This window comes from Carex rostrata, chromosome 2 (assembly GCF_964058835.1).
Source record: "Carex rostrata chromosome 2, lpCarRost1.2, whole genome shotgun sequence".
In the NCBI taxonomy this organism is placed as follows: domain Eukaryota; kingdom Viridiplantae; phylum Streptophyta; class Magnoliopsida; order Poales; family Cyperaceae; genus Carex; species Carex rostrata.
In genome coordinates this window covers 3,037,377-3,057,881 of record NC_135919.1, presented here as the reverse complement: position 1 = coordinate 3,057,881, position 20,505 = coordinate 3,037,377, and the positions used below count along the sequence as shown (strand labels likewise).

Sequence of the window (20,505 nt, the reverse complement as noted above, 5' to 3'; positions counted from 1 at the left end):
TGTTCATCCCAATTGCATGGACCCGCATGCAGATCTGCTGAATGACGCTCGTCTCACTACGTGGGAGTGTCCTGCGTGCGTCCGTCGGGCTGAGGAAAAAAAGGGAGCAAGCTCCTCATCTCGTAAGGCTTAGACCCGAACTGTATGTTGTTGTAGTATTTTATGTTTTAAATGTAACGGTTTGTATAATTGCTATTTGAACTGGTTGTTGCTGTATGAATTTTATGTTACCTTATTCTATGGACTCGACGGTACTGTATTATTTAGTAATGTATCTGGATTTTATGAATTTTAAATTCCTGCTATTTAGGTTGAACATGGGCTGCATTATTTTTGAATATGATAGAAATAACTACAGTTCTAAAATAGTATCTGGATTTTATTTTTTGACATACACATACACATATACATAAACTAAACACTATTTTAAACAAAATTATTCAAATCAAAATCCTATTTCTCAAAAAAAAAAAAAAAAAAAAAAAAACCAAATACCAGTGAGGCGCCCCAGGGAGTGGCGCCTCACTGGGGATATGGAGCGCCACTAGGGGGGGCGCCTCACTGGCTGTTTTGGGCCGCCCCAGGCCCAGGCGTTTAGGGCATTTTTAATAAAAAATGAGGAACCGGGACATTTTTAAAAATTTTATTTTTTTTAGGGATATTAATAAAAATGGCCGGATTCGGAGTTATTGATCCTGGTTCAAAAGTTACTTCTAGATAAATACAGAAAATACTGTGATCCTTCTATTTTTGAAAAAATAAAAACTTTAAGTTATTTAATGATTGTTATTCAATGATTGTTATTCAAAAAGAATTTTTAAAATAGATACAACTTTTTAGATATTAAATGTATTAGAAGAATCACAATATTTTATGTATTACCTAGAAGTGACTTTTTAACCGCAATCAATTACTCGAATTCAAAGCATATTTTTTTTTTCCAATAGCACACAAAGAAATATATTAATTTTTTTTACAGCCATGAAAAATCCAGCCTGAAAAATGTTGATCCAGGTTATTTGTCGCAGTCTCTCTAATAAATTAAATTATATAATATTTCATCTATTTTCAAATAAATATATGAAATATTTCTAATATTTCAATAAAAAAAATTTAATTTTTTTCTTTTTTTAAAAAGGACAAAACTGGTATTTTTTGCGGAAAGTGAGGTCTGGGAAAAAAAAAGACAAAACCGCATTTTTTTTTTTTTGTAGAAAGTAGCTTCAAAACTGCAAAAAAAAAAATATATATATATATATATATACTGCTTGGATAGTTTTCAAAATATTCCAAAAAGTTAGATAGTTTTTGAAATTCTTTATTTTGTTTGGATATTAATAAAAATTTCGGAATTATATACAGATTAAAAAATTAAAAAAAGTGAATAGCCAAAAATTTGATAAAGTAAAAGTTAATCGAAAGTTTTAAAATTAGTATCAGTAATGTTGTCACTAAGGACGTCAAAAAGAAATAATGTCATAGATAATAATATATATTGGGTAAGGCTAAGGTGATATGGGTTGCATAGAGACCTATGATGCTACGGCTTAATATTTGAGTTTTTAAAATTCAAATGGTCGATCCAAACCGTTCATCTTGTTCTCCATATTAATATATGTTTAAAGACCAAATTTTATATTTTTTGGAAATTTTTTACTATTTTTTCAGATAAGTAGAAAATCAAATATCTGAATGGTGCAGAATTTTTTAGATCAACTGATTTTCTACCTATCTAAACAAATAGTAAAAAATTTTCAAAAAATGTAAAATTTGGTCTCCAAGCACATATTAATATGAAGAACAAGATTAACGGTTCGGATCGACTGTTTGAATTTTGAAAACTCGAATATTAAGCCGTAGCACCGTAGGTCTCTATGCAACTCATAGCACCTTAGCCTTAGCCATATATATTTATCTAATTATATATTATCTATATTAAAATAATGTGTAAGATTAGTTTCTTGTGAAATTGTGCAGAAATTTCATGAACATTAATTGACTTTGACTTGTAAGATGCGTAGGGAATTACCTATGAGAGCTACCATCTGTGGTGTACAGTTTTTCAACCTCTCGGATTGTAGTACTGCCCCGTATGCCACGACAGAATTGAGGTCAATGCTTTTGCAAAGCTTATATCCATCAAAGAGATCTCGCAACATTTTCTGAACCATTGGTATTTGTGTATTACCCCCGACAAGCAGCACTCTGTCGATTTTAGTCTTTTCCATGCGAGCATCCTCCAGGCACTTGGTCAGAAGTCCCATGCACCTTTCGAAGAGATCCATATTGATCTCATCGAACCGAGCCCTGGAGATCATGTTCGAACTGAAATCAGTGCCTTCATAAAGACAAGCGACCTTCACAGTTGTTGCGACGTCAGAGGAGAGAGTCTTTTTTGCTTGCTCGCATGCAGATCGCAACCTTCTAATGCTCCTCGGGTTGTCGCTGATGTCCTTCTTGTGCTTCCTCTTGATCTCATCGAGGAAGTAGTTCAACAAACGGTTGTCGAAGTCCTTGCCGCCAAGGTGCATGTCTCCAGCTGTTGCCTTGACCATGAACCCACCTTTATTATGTTCCACCACTGAGACATTAAAGGTGCTGATGCTGAGGTCAAAAACAAGGACATTCAGTCCAAATGCATAATCCAATTTAAAGCCGTAAGCCACTGCAGCAGCGGCGGGTTCGTCCATGATGCACATCACATCTAGCCCTGCAATCTCACCGGCAATCTTCGTGGCATGTCTTTGGGAGTCATTGAAGTTGGCAGGGACAGTGACCACCGCATGCCGGACACTGCAGTTGAGGAAGTTCTCTGCGATCTCCTTCATTTTTGTTAGGATCATAGAAGATAATTCCTCTGGGAAGAACTGTTTCTCCTCTCCTTTGTACTGGACTACTATCTTTGGTTTATCACCAGCTCCTTCAATGACATTAAACGGCCATAGCTTTCTGTCACTTTGGACAGTTGGGTCGGAGAAGCACCTACCGATCAAGCGGTTCATGTCTGTTCCAATTAAACAAAGAACAAGCTCATATATTTATCTGATTAACAAGTCAGATCATGACAGGAAAAGTACTGACCGAATATGGTGTTGGTGGGGTTTCTGTCGGCCTGGTTCTCAGCAGCTTCACCTATAAGCTCCCTGTCAGGTGTGAACGCAACACATGATGGGGTTGTCCTGTTGCCTTGATCGTTCGGAATGATATCCACGCGTCCATCATGCCAGACTCCAACGCATGAATATTCTGTGCCGAGATAGATCCCAATTGCCGCCATTGCTCAGATGCTTCAAGCTGATTGCTTGCGTTTGTCAAAACTTATTTTTTTCAAAGAAATGAGGGAGTTCATGAAATCTTAACTCAAAGAAGATTATGAGACCAGGCTCCAATTAGTTTTGGGACTTGGTAAGAGGGACTATTAAATAAAAGCAGCTCTATTTTTATGTCCAAGTGGTGCGTCTAATAATTAACTTATGCCATTCTTTTATTCGATTTATCTATTTTTTATGACAAAATCATTTATAATAATTTGGTTCTGGTGTCATGTCAACCACATGGATCAAGTACTCCCTTCTATCCTTCTCGGAGGTAATTTTCTACGTGCTTAATTACAAGTCAAAGCCAATATGGTTCATGAACTTCCCCCGCAATTTCACAATTAATTTTTTTTCTTAATCATTAAAGAAACCATCAGATAATTACTTTGGGTACCAATATATACTACCACTTGAGAAAAAAAAAAAAAAAAAAAAGGTCGAAAGCTTGCTTAGAAAAAGTCGTAGACTTAGAGAACCCATATTCCAAAAAGCAAATTGAATATAATTAGGAATGTAGTTCTAGCACCACGGTTGTCGTCTCTGGCTTTCTCTTAACATGAATGCATGTTTAATTCCAACAAATTAAAACACGTATAAAAAATGTGGGTGTCGAAATTTACTGGAGCTCTTCTTTAAAAAGAAAACAAAAAGATTGGCATGCTGTGCAATAATTCACTTCCTTTTCTTTTCTTTTTTAATTTTAGCTTATACTTGATCGATTTTATTTTCTCATACCTCTTGAGACCTTTTGACTGTTAAGAGTCGCTTTACCATTGTTAAATTTTGGCCAACACTTTTTAATGAGTATGGCTAATATAACATCAGTGTCATTTCAGTCTATATAACACCAACTCCAAAACATATCAAATCGAGTTCAAATGGTGAATCCAAACCGTTCAAACTGATCTACTTCATTAGTTGTGCGTTTACATGTAAAATTTATAAGTATTTTTAGTTTATTTGATATTAAGTCAAGCGGTCAAATGTTTGAGTTTTTAAGTTAATTTTAATACATTCATTTTTCAATTTTTTTTGCCGCTTGATTTGATACTAAAATAATTTGAAAATATAAAAAATTTGCATGTAAATGTATCACTCATAAAGTAAATTGGTTTGAACGGTTTGGATTCACTATTTGAACTCGATTTGATATGTTTTGGAGTTGGTGTTATATAGACTAAAATGACACTGATGTTATATTAGCCATACTCCTTTTTAATTATATTGAAGATATATATAGATTTCTCATTCGATTTTTTTCTTTAATGCCAATGGTATATATGGCCAATTGAACTAGCTAGTAAAAATAAAAATATTCAAGGACGAAATTAGAAATCATAAACAATTGAGAATTAAAATGATATTAAGGAGTACTTTATCATGCATCAAACGTGTAATCTTCGTACTGAATGTTCTTTAATATGCAGGCTGGCTGAAACATTCACGGAAGAATTTCAAGTTAATATTAGCATTGGATTTCTATTACTTATGATAACCTTTTTAGCTTAATTGCGTATCTCTGAGTTTGGAATTAGTACATATTTATTCTAAATTTTATAGATACAACCTGCAAAATATAAATTTAAAATTTTACAGATACAATCATGCATTGAATATTCTGTGCCGAGAAATATCCCAATTGCTGGTACCATCGTGCTTGATGCCATTGCTCAGATGCTTCAAGCAGATTGCTTGCGTTTGTCAATACTTAATTTGTCAATGACATGAAGGAGTTCATGAAATCTTAACTCAGAAAAGATAATGAGACCAGGCTTAGTTACCAATTAGTTTTGGTACTTGGTAAGAGGACTATTAAATAAAAGCAACTAGATCTATTTTTTATACCCAAGTCTTGCGTCTAATTAATTTATATATTGAAATTATTAATTTGGTTGTGTGTCATGTCACCTATTTGGACCAAGTGCTCCCTCATGTCCTTCTCAGAAGTAATTTACTATGTGCTTTGATATTTGATCTACAAGCACATTTTATCATATCCATCATGCTAAACGGTTTGGATCAATTATTTGAACTTTAAAAATATAAAGTGTAATCCAGTGTCATCAAAAAATGGTGTAATTAGATCCCTCCTCTCTATATATATTTATAAACATTTACATTCGAACGAGCTGCCATCTATTAATTTGATAATTTGTGATGTGTATATAGGTAGAGTGGAAAAAACGTGCCGTGTCGTGACTAATACGTCGTGACCAAGTTAATTTTTCACGTGCTGTGCTGTGCAGTAACTACAATATCAAAAGGTGGTCACAGCACGTGAATAGTCACGTCACGTGAGTCATGTCGTGCCTAAACGTGTCGTGACCAAACGTACCTCGCGGGACTCGCGTGACCATTTAATCATAATTTAAGTTAGTTTATTCAAGATTCACCATTTAATCAATATCTAGTGGTCCTAATTACACGTGACTTGCGTGACTACGTGACGTGTTGTGCCATGACTAGATCTTTCACATGACGTGACATGCCGTATCAAAATTTCAAAAGACGGTCACAGCACGTATCTAACACGCGTGCCGTGCCATTCTGTAACGGAGCCAGCTCCACCGTGCCATTTTTTCCACTATATATAGGCATGTGCATGCATGAAGTATATATTGCAAGACTGAAGATGTAAATGTATTGTTAGTTTACCATTTGATTTTATATTATATTAATTTTAAGATCTTTAAATTTTGCATGTAGATATTTCACTGTTGAATAGATTAGTTTCAACAATTAAAATATTCGTTTAAAATCAAATCGATAAAAAAAAAAATTTAAGTTAAAGTTCATTAAAGAAATTTGGTGAGCTCAAAAAACATAAGCACAATTATATTATTTCTTGCAGATCATCAGACCGGAATTACCGATCGAGGAAATTTAATTAAGATAACAGAACAATTTATTTTATAATATTAAGATCGCTGCTCAATGAGTAGGATACGGCGGTGGTGACATAGTTTTGGTATCATTTATTGACATAATGTTGTAAATCATAGTATGTGCTTGTGGAATAGATGTATCATTAAATGATTAATTAGTATAAGTTTATTAATCGAAATTTTGTAAATAATTTTATATTTTCATTAAAAATATGTGTATATACTTGTATTATTAAAAATAATTAATTTAAGTTATGAAACTTATCAAATAAACTTATTTTAACATAATTTTATTATTAATTAATACAATTTTATGAAATTATCATTTAGAAGAACTTAGATAAGACAAGACAAAGTATTATACATATAACAAATAAATACAGAAAAAATAATAAAAACAACTAACTAATTGGTTGTATAAACGGATAATTCATAACGATTTGATCACCACCAATAACTAATTGGCCAATTAGTCAGACTAGACGGCTGTTTTTTACACCACTGGATTGACAGCATTGCAAAACTTCCTGATCTCACCCTCCGTCCCGGTTTTCACATCGATGTTCCCCATGTTATGCATCGAAATTGGAAACGATATCTCAAAGATTCCAGGAATTAGAAGGCTGTCTAGAATGAACTTTGTATCGGGGTTAGCGTTGTCCACAAGGCTCCAATCCGAGATGAAGAGTGCTTTACCAGCATTCACATTCTTGTAGTATTGATTATCCAGTTTGTCTGGCGTGACCAAGTCCTGAACAACGACGCCATCAACAGTTGCATTTTCCAGGCATTGTTTTCTCAAATTTAGAGCAAAGGTTTGATCCATGTTACGGTCGATATCGGGGTAGAGACGGCCCGTGAAAGAAGAGCAGTGGGAGCGACCAATTGAGTGGGCTCCAACAAGTGTGACCAGATCATATGTAGAGAGCCCCTTCTTTGCAAAAAGCTCCTTTTGTTTGTCAACTGTGTGGAAGAAAGCAGGCAGTGCCGGGAGGACCTCAGATGCATTAGAGATCCTCCCGTCACGCCTTCCCGATTTGACCTCGTAATAACGTATGTTGCCATTGCTGAGGAAGAAGGTTGCATCACGTGCCGCAAAGGCAATGATGTCGGCACAAGAGACGACACCAGGACACACTTCTTCAACTCTTTTTTTAGCTTCATCGATCACTTCAAAGCCGCGGAGGCTGGGGTTGTTGGGGATGGCCCATTTCTCAGCGGTTGGGTTCAGATCGCTTGAATCAAGTAGGATGGAAGCATCGCAACCCTAGCACAAATAATTACCAACGAATTAAGGGAAGTTTGTTAATTTAGTGTGCATGATATTACATTTAATTCTGCCTATCAATGCCACCATGCATGGTGGTCAACCTTTCCTGACAATATTATTGCAAATATATTCAAATTAATCTTTAAATAAGTATGCCAATTATATAAAAAAAAAAAAAAAATCTTGTTTTTCTACGACATTTCTTCACTTGGGGATTTGTGAGCTAGCTAGTGACAACACAATTGCCAACATATATATGCAAAATAACATGACTCGACCGGTACAGTATTATTTTTGTTATTATAATATATATATATAGAGAGAGAGAGAGAGAGAGAGGGGGCCAGATAGAGTTGAACTACGATATTTTTGTTATTATAATATTTTTGAAAATCATTGTTTTTCAGAATTTTTTATTAACTTTTTGTTTAATAATAAACTGTAATTTTTCAAAACTTCTAAAAAAATGATAAACAAGTTACAAAAAAATATAAATTTTGGTTTCCATGCACATTTTAATATAAAGATCATGTTGAAAGGTTCAAATTGACTATTTGAACTTTAAAAATAAAAATATAAGAGGAAAGTAAAACAACATCTTTACTTTCCAAAACATTAAATTCACATGCATTATAAAAGTTGGTATGGTGAAAGATCATATACCCTAACAAAGCAGTCATGGAAGAACATTCTGATGAGGCCAGCACCGAAGCCACTGTCTTCGACGACGTACTTCTTGACCACGTCTTTCACAATATCTTCTGCACCTGGGCAATAATTTTTGTCATTGGAGTAATAACCGAAATCAATAAAAGCAGTTGACACTGCAATAACTAGCTAGGAAGAAGCATGACAGCGAAAGAAATGTATTTCTTGTAGTCCACATATTTAGCAAATGGATTTTTAGAGGGAGAGAGAGTTTCAAGTTTGAGCTTTCGTTGGTAATGCTTACTATTTATAGGAGAGAACAGGGGGAGACCGAGTGATGCGAAGAGAACAATTTTTTTATGATTTCCGAATTTGATAATGCAGCTTTCTTTTTATAAAGACATAATTTAGCTGTATCATGCATTGGGCAATTGTTTAATTGTAGTGATATCGTTTAAGAAACTAACTATTAATTTCTACTTCCACTATTGTTGCAAGTATATATTATTGTAATTGGTGCATACTGGCTGCCATGATATAGGGTTATATATGATATATAGAGCATTAAATATTTTGGCTATAAAATGAATTAAGGCCATTCTTTTGATAAATAGTACGCAAGTAAAAATGCTGCAGCTCTCTTTGTGATAAATAGTACGCATTAAATATTAATATAGAGAACATGTTAAGCATTTCAGATTGACCATTTGGACATTGAAAACACAAAAATAAGTTATAAGTATATGTTCACATATGCTTCAGAATATAATATTTGCAAACTAAAACAATCAATCAGATCGATCATCGACTTAATAAACCAGAGTCTTATCGCGTGTTATACACAAATTGTTAAATTTACATATATATAATTTTATTCGCCGAACATGGGTTGTGAAATACTGAAATTGAATGTATTATTTTAAATGCATATTTTGTAAAAGAACTCCAAAAAATATGGAAGAACAACTCAATCCTTTGACTTATCTTCTTCCCCAGTTGTGTATGCAATTAATGCATGTGCAAGACGTATACGAGAATTACACGCAGCTAAAACTACATGTATATACATAATATCAAAGTAGAACATGCATACCTACGGGTTTAGAATCAAAAAAAAAAAAAAGTAGAACATGCATGTAGCTGTAATTAACCTGCAATTTAATTAATTTATTTTTTATAATATTCAAACGGTAGCTAGGGTTTCGGATAGTTATATATGCAACAATTGGAATCAGTTCAAGATTTGTTCACTATTTGAAAGTCAGAATTCATGTATAAAACTAATTCCAAGATTAATCTAGCTGTAGTTTTCTTCTCTTTTTGATCTCGTGTCGGATCTACGTAACAACACAACAGCCACGTCTTTATCAGTATCCACACAACCAAGTCGAAAACCAACAGTCAATCGGTATGCTAGTACCAATCTGAAAGCCTCTTTTTTTTTCTCTTACATTTTCTAAAGTGTAATGAACAAAATAATGGCTAACCCAAAAAATGAACACTCCATGTATTTATAATAGAGGTGGGTTCAAATGCCTCCATGTTTTTGTGCCTCCATCATGCCTCCATCTCTCTCCATCATTTTCAAAATTCAAACAGTCGATCCGAACCGCTCAACCTAACCTCCATACTAAAATATGTTTGAAGACCAAATTTTATATTTTTAGGAATTTTTTTACTATTTTTTTAGATAGGTACAAAAATACTGTTTTTAGATGGTTCAGATTTACTGATTTTGTACCTATCTAAAAAAATAGTAAAAAAATTCCTAAAAATATAAAATTTGGTCTCCAAACATATTTTAGTATGGAGGTTAAGTTGAGTGGTTCGGATCGACTGTTTGAACTTTGAAAATAATAGAGAGAAATGGAGGCATGATGGAGGCACAAAAACATAGAGGCATTTGAACCCTCCTCTTTATAATACTATGCACCTGATCATTGCACCTTATCAGAAAATCTTATCCTGATCAGATCAGATGAGAATAGAAATTCGGGTCCAGCCCAATAAGATCTAATCCATAATAATTATTAATATGACCCAAAATATTATGGCCTATTAGTACATTTCTAACACAAACTGCTAATCAGTGGAGCTCCAACGGAATTCATATCACCGTTTGATTTTTTTTTAAGAAACAGTAAGAGTCAAGCTCTCAAGTTCTATTAATAGTTTTTTTTGAAGATTAGTGATTTTAAATGTCTATTAACAATTTCATTGATAAAAAAATATTACAACGAGTCAAATGACCTCCTAATATATCTAGATCCATTATTTTATTCTCACGAAATTATCTAAAATATACCCATCTACTTGTATACACTCTTAATTATCCTATTAACTTAATCTACTTGTATACACCTCTTTATATGAGCGGATCCACTCTTATTCGTCTGCCGCCGCACTCTGACAACCAAATCTGCTCACCGTCGTGTTCCAATCGAGATGGGGGATAAAGACTCTACGCTCTGAGCTCCGACAATACTGTGCTCTCGACCAGTGGCGGAACCAAGAATGATCGGTAGGGGGACCTAACTAGAGACGGATTGCTCAATCACTTGCCCTTGTCACCTCGTCGCGAAGCCCAGTCGCCAGAGTGCCATCGCGAAGCCCAGTCGCCAGAGTGCCATCGCGAAGCCCAGTAGCCCAGTGCCATCTGTATGCTTTTCTCTCCCTCATTCTTGGTTCCGCCCCTACTCTCGACTCTGGTCCCTCCCCTCTCCCTCATTCTTCTCTCCACTCGAGAAGGTAAAACCGAGAGAGAAAGAAAGTCTTAATTTGGATTGAGACCTAAAAGAAATGAGAGAGGCGAACTAGAAAGTGGAGATGACGGTAGTAGGAGGCGGCTGTTTTAGGATTTGAGGTCGCCAAACAAATCGCACTCCATTTTTTTTCTGTCCCAATCAATTAATTATTAGTGTTAACTATTGATTGGGACAGAAAAAAATGAGAGAAGCTTCAATAATTAATTACTAGAAAGTGGAGATTAAGCTTCATTAATATATCCATCCCCATCAATAGTTAACACTAGAAGTGTTGTTTTTGTGTTACAATGTTCAAAAGAACACTAGTGGAAAAACTGGAATCAGGATCGGTCTATCTGGATTGGGTGTACTAACCAACCGATACTAATACCTATCTGGATCGGTTTTAACATTAAAACCGATACTAAAAACTAATAAAATCACAGGTCATGCACTATCAAGATCGGTTCCTAGCCTAGAACCGATTCTGATAGTATCAGGATCGGTTCTAAGCTAGGAACCGATCCTGGTAGTTCATTTAAAGGCATTGCTAAATCCGATTCATCACAGAATCGCCTTTCTTTTATATCCTCGGACCTCGCCTCCATTACTTAGCGCAGCAGCTAGCTTACTGGGCATTAGTCAGCTATCTCCCTTCTTTTCTCAGGTTCATTAATTGATCGATCATCTTTTTTCTCAAGTTTGATGTTAGATGGAGCACCATCTATTAGGATCTCATTTTATAAACCCTAAATCTCTCTTTTAGGTTTTTATACATTTTCTATTTCAAGCTTGGGTATATATGTGGAGATTAGCAAATTAATTGTGGGATATATGAGCTTTTGATATAATTATATTTGCATGTGCATGCTATATATGAGCTTTTCATATATACCCATCTAAACCCTAAACCCTAGTACCCTAGCTAGCAGTTGTTCTAAGTTAGAGTATTAACAATACCCTTAACGGGTATACCCTACCCTACTCGCCCGTGCCCGCCGCCCGGGGTACCCGTGCCCGAGCCCGAGTATGGGTCGGGTACTCGGGTACGCGGGTAAGGGCAAAAACCGGACCGGACCCGGTTTTTTTTATCAATACCCGACCATACCCTACCCGACTATACCCGTACCCGACTAAACCCGTACCCGAGTACCCGTACCCGTATACCCGACCACTGTTCATGCCATTTCAAAATTCAAAATTTGTATTTTTTTCCCCCCAAAAAAAATCAGAAAAAAACCAGAAAAAAACAAACAAAAAAACAAAAAACAGAAAAACCAGAAAAAAAAAAAACAGCAAAAAAAAAAAAAAAAAAAAAAAACAGCAAAAAAAAAAAAAAAAAAAATACCCGTACCCGCCCTACCCGTACCTGTACCCGCCTTACCCGTCAAGGGTACACGGGTAAGGGTATAGGACGGGTAGGGTATGAGTTTTGAAAATTATACCCGCCATACCCGTACCCGAATACTCTTGTACCCAAGTATACCCGTACCCGAGACGGGTATACCCGGGGTACCCGTACCCGCCCGAGTATAAATACACTATTCTAAGTAATACAAGGAAAAATACTATAATGAATTTCAGAAAATCAGTTGTTCTAGCATTGAGTCTTTGTTATCGGTTTTTCAGGTGTCAGGGCGTGCGCTGTACGTACCAGTCACCGTTTGAATTTAAATTAATCTGATCCATTCGTTATCTATACATTACGTACCACAAACCCTTTTTTTGAAACTGAAAGAGGGTCTGGCCTTCTTTTTCATTAACCATAATCGGTTACAGTAGTTGAGTTTACGTACCACAAACCTTATAAATTATAATTAAAGAGATTTTGTGTATTATAAGTATGGACTGGATTAGTATGAATTTTGAATCGAACGGTCCGGAGTTAAAACTCAAACAGTGAGTTAATGCATAGGATGCGGATCTCAGTCCAACGAGCTGCCATCTATTAATTTGATAATTTGTGATGTACAGACATGTGCATTTATATAGTTTTTTTTTTTTTTTTTAAACCGGGTAAAGATATTAACATAGCTATTTTGACTTCACACAGCGCATAATCAATAAAGTCAAAATAAAATTGTATACTAGTACTGCACTGCGACAAAATATATAGCTCTGTCAATATGTTTACCCCGGAAAACCAGCTAGCATTTTTGACGCATTAAATTTCGCCTATTTAGTATTTACCAAGCAACGCTCAAAATTTCGCCTATAAACCGTCTGAAAGTTGATAATGTCGCTCATCATCCATAGCCATAGCCATAGGAATGGAATATTTAACATCAACAATTGCTTGGTGTTCGCGAAGGTGTCGAGGAAACCGACCAACCACTCAAAATTCACCGGAAATAGTTTTTTAAATTTTGTATATAGTATATAATGCAAGACTGAAGATGTAAATTTATTATTTGTTTACCATTTGATTTTATATTATATTAATAGATTTTTAAATTTTGCATGTTAATGTTTTACTAGTGAGTGGAAATTAAAATATTCGTTTGAAATCATATTAAATTTTAAAGTTAAATTCATTAAAGAAATTTGGTGAACTCAAAAAGCACGCTAGCTACTACAAGAATGGAACAGTATCCGCAAAGGTAAATAGTGACTATCCGCAGTGGTATACTGACAAGAAGGTATTTTTTTTTCAATTAGCGACGAAAGTATCCGCAACAGTATAGTGACAATATCTCTCGCGGATATTGTCTCATTCTCTACTCAAGAACAAATTAATATATTTCAGAATTATTTTTAAAAAAAAGTAGAGCGAAACAACATTATGGAATAATATACAACGACAAGGGAAAAAAACTAACTTGAAAATTTATCTAAATAAATAAATTATTACAAAATTTCTGTATTTTTCTTTTGAAATTTCCAAATTAAGTAACGGAAACTGGTGTTTGAAATTCACTTTCTGCAAATATTAGAAGTATATAAATTCTTACAAAATTGAGATGGACTATTCATGTAAATTCAAAATTAATGCGGTTATTATTTATTTGCGCGTCGAGAAAGTGGTAATGATCAGATAACAATATTATTTTTGGAGGAGGGTTCTCCATTTTTTTGTGTTTTCACTATGTTTTTATTTTTGAAACGTTAATAACTTAAAATTTAAATCATAAATTTTAATAATTGAAAATTTAAAACCGTTAGATGCATATAATCTATGTTATTTTAACTATGTGCTCAAAAAAAATTATCACATTTCGGTTTTCTTTTTATGTAAATCAATAAATTGAAAAATTAACGTCTATAAATTATCCACATTAATACGTTTACAAGCTCTTGATGGCAACCTAAATAAAGTTAAAATATCATAATTTTTTACATGAACATAGATTAAATGATATAGATCATACCCAAGTACCCAACTGTTTAATTTTGACTTTTAAGTTCTAAATTTTGAATTTTGAATTTTTTTTTTTTAAATGAAGGCATGATGAAGACAACAAAAATGAAGGTATTAATTTGAACCACCCTCTTATTTTTTTTGTAAGTTATATAAAGTTTACTTAACTGAGATAGAGGTGACGAAATATAAAGACAAGTTTTTTTTTTTTTAAGAAAAAAAGTATGTCATACCGTAGAATGGAAAAAGATAGCTTTTTTATAAAATTTAAGTGTACTTGAGCTTATATATGCATATATATTAAATAAAGATGACATCTATCAATGAAGTTTGATACATACATATCTAAGATAAATTTGAAATAGGTGCGTTGTCTCTCATTATTGTTGCGGTGACATTAACTGTTTCTGTCGACTTTTATTAATTAGTGATCGTCGTGGCTCATATATATATATATATTTAATTGTTTAATTTGTCAATTGTGCGTAACTTGGAAGTAACAGTTACCAAAAACTGGGCAAAGCCCTACACATATATTAGAAGCACATGCCTCATTGCAGGAATTCATGCTAAATTTGCTCTTTTAATCAATTGCTGGTTGTTACGGAGACATTATCATTCGGAATTGGATACCATGCATGCATAATTAGAGGTGAAAACGGATCGAATAGTGGAAAAATATATCCGTATATATTTTCTTTTTTTGGATACAAATACAAATTGGATATTAAACTGATATATATACAGGTTGGGTATTAGATATTTGTATATATATGTAAATATTTTCATAATATATATTAAACTATATAATATTAATATATATCTACTATTCAAATGCAAATAATTAAAATTTTAAACTATATATGTACTAATATCTACACAGATATTTAGATACTAAATATCTATATTTAATTTTCAAATACAAATTTGAATTCGGTCGGATAATATGCAACCCGTTTTCACCCTTAGGATTGCATAGAGATTTGAGTGCCGTTTCGTCTCTAATGGAGACAAAACAAAAAGTGCACAAGTCAAACTTTGATTTAGTCTGCATATTTTGAATTGAAATGGGGCTTGCATGCATTTGCAACTATATATATATGCTTTAATCTGTTACGTAAAAGTACATTATATTCTTTCACCAAATTTATAATACATAAAAAAAAAAAAGATTAAACCTTCAAATTTTGCAAATATATATACTTCCCCCCATTTATATTTATATCCGTCCAATTTTATTTTCCTCTCAACATTTATTGTAATGGATGATTCATGTATCACGCTTCATTTTCCTTACTTAAAAGACGTGTGTAATCTATCAAAATTTCAATGTAATTATTAAAAGAAAATTACATATTTCTCAAGGACAAAACAATATATTTATTTCGTGTACAATTCATGCAAAAATGATGTTTTCATAGTGTATCACCCAAAAAAAAAAATTTATTTGTCACACATTTACAATATATAATCATTCATTTACTTTACTCCTTCATGCACTTTTTATTTTTTTGCATGCTTTTCACTGTCGTCCAAGTATCTATATAGGTTCATTATTATAAATATCAGGTGAGAAAAATTAATCGCATGTGAGTTTGAAAGATATTTTATTCCAAATTAATTTAAATAAAATTAAATTACTTGTGAGTTTAAAACACCTCATATAATATTTATATATTAGATCTTAGAGAAAATCAATTATGTCACATAGACAAGTACGTACAGCAAGTATTTTTTTTGGAAATATTAAGTATCTTATAATATCAAAAAATATGTGTTTTAAATTATTAAAATTACTACATTTATTGATTAATTTTTCCTCCAACTTCCATTACTGATCTTCCATTCGGCTCCTTTCCTTACTTTAAATTTAATTTATCAAAGCCTGGGCTCTGACTCTGTCGTTTCCTATATTGTTGGTTAAACTCGAGCTTCTTTACACATTTCATTTCTTTATTGTTTAGAGTGCTTGTGCTCTGACTCAAAACTTCTCCAGCAATTTGCCTAAATGTATGCCTTTAAATTTAGATTGTCTTGAATAAACAATATATGTAAATTATAATTTTTAAGATTTTTATTAGAAGCTTTTGGACTGTATACTCAGTTTTTGAAATAATTACAAGTTATGTTTGCTTTAACAATTCTTAATACTTCATCCACATAGTCTTAAATAAAAAATATGAAAAAGCATCATTACATGTCTTTATACTACTGCACACAATTCTTAATATTAACAAACTAAGTCTTAACAAGCAAGTCTCAGACTGAACTAATATTATACATTGCAAATCTGGTCTCAACAGCGAGTAGAGACGAAAATTAATCCAAGCAGAGAGAAAAAAGCAAATACATAATAAAATTCCACTAAATATATCTAAATAACTAATTAACTGTTCGGAGCAAGTAGAGAAGAAAACTACTCTAAATTTCTCTAAATGTTTCTAATTATTGTTCGGAGGAAATAGAGAACAAAAAATTAGTCTAAACGTCTCTAAAATTAAAAGCAATTAGAGAAGAAAGCATGTAGCGGAGCTCAACAGCTAGGAATTTAAAAAATTCACGGCGTGACTTGGATACGTCACGACACAGCATGGTACTATCACGATACGTGTGCTGATTACGATGTCATGATCATTTGCGTGACGTGACTATATTTTAAAATTTTGGCACGACACGTTACACGAAAGATCCAGTCACAACACAACACATGGTCATACGAGTCACATTTAATTAAAACCATTAAATCTTAATCGAATGATGAATCTTGAATATACTAACTTAAATTATGAAGAAAAAAAATAGTTAAATGTGACCAACGTGACTAGTTACGTTTCAACACGTCACGTGTGGTCGTAACATGACTAGTCACGGCACGGCACGACTCGTCACGTATTGAGAACCCTATCCACAACAAGATCAGAGTACGAGTGCAGACCGGCTACACGCAGACGATGAGAAAGTAGATCGCAGAGAGATTAGAGCGAGAGAAGAAGTTTGCGCGGAAACAAACTGATTTGAAATAAAAGTTATTAAATCATGAAGTTTAATTATTGAGTAGGGTTAAAATGCTCTATTGGTTTTATACTCCATCATGTCCCAATATTATTATCTTTATTTTCAAAGTGTAAATAATCAATCCTAACCGTTCAACATGATCTTCATATTAAAATGTGCTTGGATAACAAATTTTTAATTTTTTTTAATTTTTTTACTAATTGTATAGTGAGATACAAAATCACTATTTTTGAATGGTCCAGAATCTTCTAAAAACAGTAATTCTGTTTCTATCTTAAAAAATTGCAAACAATTTTAAAAAAATATAAATTTTGTATCCAAGCACATTTTAATATAAAGACATACTGAACAATTTGAATCAACTGTTTAAACTTTAAAAACAGAGATAATAATATTAAAACATGATGGAACACAAAACCAAAAACCAATGAGACATTCTCTACTCTTAATGAAATATACGCGCGAGGGAAGATGGCTAGACTGTTGGACAGGACCGTTAGAAGAAGGTTGGACTGTTATATGATGGGCTGGTTGGGCTGGGAGATTTGGCGGAATGGAGACGGAATGAGAACTTATGTCTAAATTCATCTCCACGATGAATACTCACTTAAAATATTCCTCAAAAACACACACACACAAAAAAAAAAAAAAAAAAAAAAAAAAAAGAAGCAAGTCTGGATCCTCCTAATTTCGAAAATTTTCAAATTCACATTCTGGAATCTGAATTTTGGATTTTCAAATTGCCAAATGAAAAACTGATTTTTCATTTTCTTTGCTCATGCTAGGTTGTTGATGGCATATTATTCCAAGTTGTACATACAAATGGAGTACTTCTATTTCCATTTAATAGTCACTAATACATGAAAATTACATAGTTATTATACATATCTCTAACAAAAATAATTTATATATATTATTGCTGTCCAATTTGATACTGTCCACAAATTAACAAAGAAGAAGCATCTCATCAACAATTAACAAAAGAAAATTGAAAAGAAACCCTCAAAAGATTTCATCCCTAGCATATGCTTCAAGAGGCATACATACAAATCTTATTTTCAGAGCAACAATAGCACACATTGCATTTTCAAGCAAATGACATAAAAAAAAGGGTACATGATGAAGCAAATTCATTTCTCTATCGCCTATCTCCTGCGACAGATTCAGTATTGAAGAGGTACCTGACACGAGAGAGTACAGAATCACTTGCCGGGTCATACGGATGATCCTTTGAAGGTATTTCCAGTATGGCAGGTACAGGACTGTCGTAGCTATCAACTAAGAATCTTATCATATTTGCTACCTGAAAATAATAAATAAAAAGAAACAAATTAGAATTAAAAAATCACTGAAACCAGTGACACTTTATTCAAGAGAAAGTCTCTTTGAGATATCTCAGACCAGAATAGAAGTCATATTTTAACAACTTGTCTGAGAACACAATAACTTTTTATCATTTTTAAAGAGGATAAAAATACTCACAAATTGGCTAATAAGCACAATACCAATGTCATCTCTTGTAGTGAACTCCTTGAATGCATCTTCAATTTGTTTGACAGTAGTTTCTAGGAAACACAACACAGAATAAAAAAATGCAATATGACTTTAATTAAACAAAAGCACATTTTGTAAACCGTAAAGTTAGTTTATAATTGATACAATTTCAGTTTGAAAAGGTACTGAAAGTATTTGTTGTACTTGTAATTTTTCGAAATGAGAATCTTGCATCAGAACTATATTGGAATATATAGTTGTTTCATGGCCTATAGTTTCTAATTGCAATTGTGAATAGCTGGCAATGCAAATACCTGACAGGATGGTAAAAGGGAAAAAATAAAAAACACCAAAGAAAGGAAAAAAGAAAGAAGGAAAGTGTACTGTTATCCACTATAAGGTAATTCGTTTTCTTCCTGATATCAACATTTCCAACTCCTGCTAACAAAAAACCAGTGATAGTGTCCTGAAATAAGAAAAAACAAAATTATCAGATGGCAATATATGAAATTTGGTTTTATATAACAAACATTACTCAATTGTAACTAGTATGTAAGAAAATATCAAGATTACCTAGCACAGATTAGCTCATTCATTAGTTGAAGTATTATCTCAAAATACTTGATTTTATGTCCAGTAAAATAAAATAATCAAGTTTTGATTCTTAACCAAAAGAAGGAAATGAAAAGCTGACATCAAAATCACAAGTGATCTTTTTCTTTTTTATCTTGTAAATTTCCCAATAGTTTTGACTGATTGAGAACTGAAAAGCATTCATAGAAGTACTTCCAATAATAAAAATCTACCCACAGCACCTTTGGGTAAAGATTTTAACAGAGTAGTTTTTACTTCATGCAGCACACTAACCATATGTAGCTCTGTTTTGATTCTATAGTCCGTGTGCTGCATGAAGCCAAAACTGCTCTGTTTTTATTCTATTTACCAGACAATATTCTATCGACCTACAGCCTATCATAATTTCTATACTAGAGACATTGGCAAAATCATTATATTTAATCATCTAGGCAAAAATCAAGCAATGAAGAAGAAGTATTGAATACCTCGTCAGCAATCATGGCGATAAGAGCGGAGTTATTAGTCGGGATCGGAACTCGTCTGGCCATGGCGACCAAACTCGGTATTCAAAATCTGAACAAAATCAGAGGTGAAAAGTTTGAGATAATTTACAATTGATGCGAATCTGGAGAAGAAGAGAGAAAAATTGATACCTCGATCGATCTGATAAGAAGAGCGCGCGGGCGTGAGATCGGGAAAAGGGTCAGAAAAGAGGAAGAAAGAAGAACCAGGCAAAGCAAGGTCGACTCGACCCGGTCTAGAAATTACTCCCTAATTATAGGTCCCACTTGTCGGATAGAATTTGGAACCCCTAAAGTAACCCAAATTTTTATTTTGTATCTAGACCGTCCGATTGTTTTAGCACGAATATTAATGGGACCCCTTGCATTCTGTCTTGGACCGGATTGGCCCAGATTCTGATCGGACGGTCCGGATGAAAACTCAAAATTTGGGTTACTTCAGGGACTTTCGGATGAATCAGGATCCCAAATAACCCAGATTTTTTGTTTGCATCTGGGCCGTAAGATTGTTTTGGCACGAATATTGAAGGGACCTCGTGCAATTTACCTGATTCTGATCGGACCGTCCAGATGCAAACTCAAAATTTGGGTTACTTGAGGGATATGTCGGATAGCCTTTACATCTCCATTGGTCTCCAGTTTTGTCGAAACCGTAGATGTCTGAATTTGGACGATAA

The 20,505-nt window shown here is 33.4% G+C and overlaps 3 protein-coding genes and 1 long non-coding RNA gene across 4 annotated transcripts; 1 reads left to right on the top strand and 3 right to left on the bottom strand.

The window, feature by feature from the left end:
- Positions 1–1,991: 1,991 nt before the first annotated feature.
- LOC144566892 (heat shock cognate 70 kDa protein-like) lies at positions 1,992–3,379 on the bottom strand. The gene is made up of 2 exons (XM_078316935.1): positions 3,082–3,379; positions 1,992–3,004 (listed from the first exon to the last, which is right to left on the bottom strand). The coding sequence occupies exons 1-2, from the start codon at positions 3,275–3,277 to the stop codon at positions 1,992–1,994; spliced, it is 1,209 nt and encodes a 402-aa protein (XP_078173061.1). The 5' UTR covers positions 3,278–3,379.
- A 3,316-nt stretch (positions 3,380–6,695) lies between these two features.
- Positions 6,696–10,799, bottom strand: LOC144566880 (peroxidase 2-like). Its single transcript, XM_078316926.1, has 3 exons — positions 10,683–10,799; positions 8,136–8,309; positions 6,696–7,469 (listed from the first exon to the last, which is right to left on the bottom strand). Exons 1-3 carry the CDS (start codon positions 10,797–10,799, stop codon positions 6,696–6,698), a joined length of 1,065 nt encoding a protein of 354 aa, XP_078173052.1.
- A 7,329-nt stretch (positions 10,800–18,128) lies between these two features.
- On the bottom strand, positions 18,129–19,886 carry LOC144569168 (vacuolar ATPase subunit F family protein). Its single transcript, XM_078319381.1, has 4 exons — positions 19,793–19,886; positions 19,116–19,197; positions 18,720–18,802; positions 18,129–18,540 (listed from the first exon to the last, which is right to left on the bottom strand). Exons 1-4 carry the CDS (start codon positions 19,853–19,855, stop codon positions 18,376–18,378), a joined length of 393 nt encoding a protein of 130 aa, XP_078175507.1. The 5' UTR covers positions 19,856–19,886; the 3' UTR covers positions 18,129–18,375.
- LOC144569176 (uncharacterized) lies at positions 19,758–20,038 on the top strand. Its single transcript, XR_013515995.1, has 2 exons — positions 19,758–19,896; positions 19,979–20,038. It is a non-coding gene; the product is annotated as an uncharacterized LOC144569176 (long non-coding RNA).
- Positions 20,039–20,505: the final 467 nt, after the last annotated feature.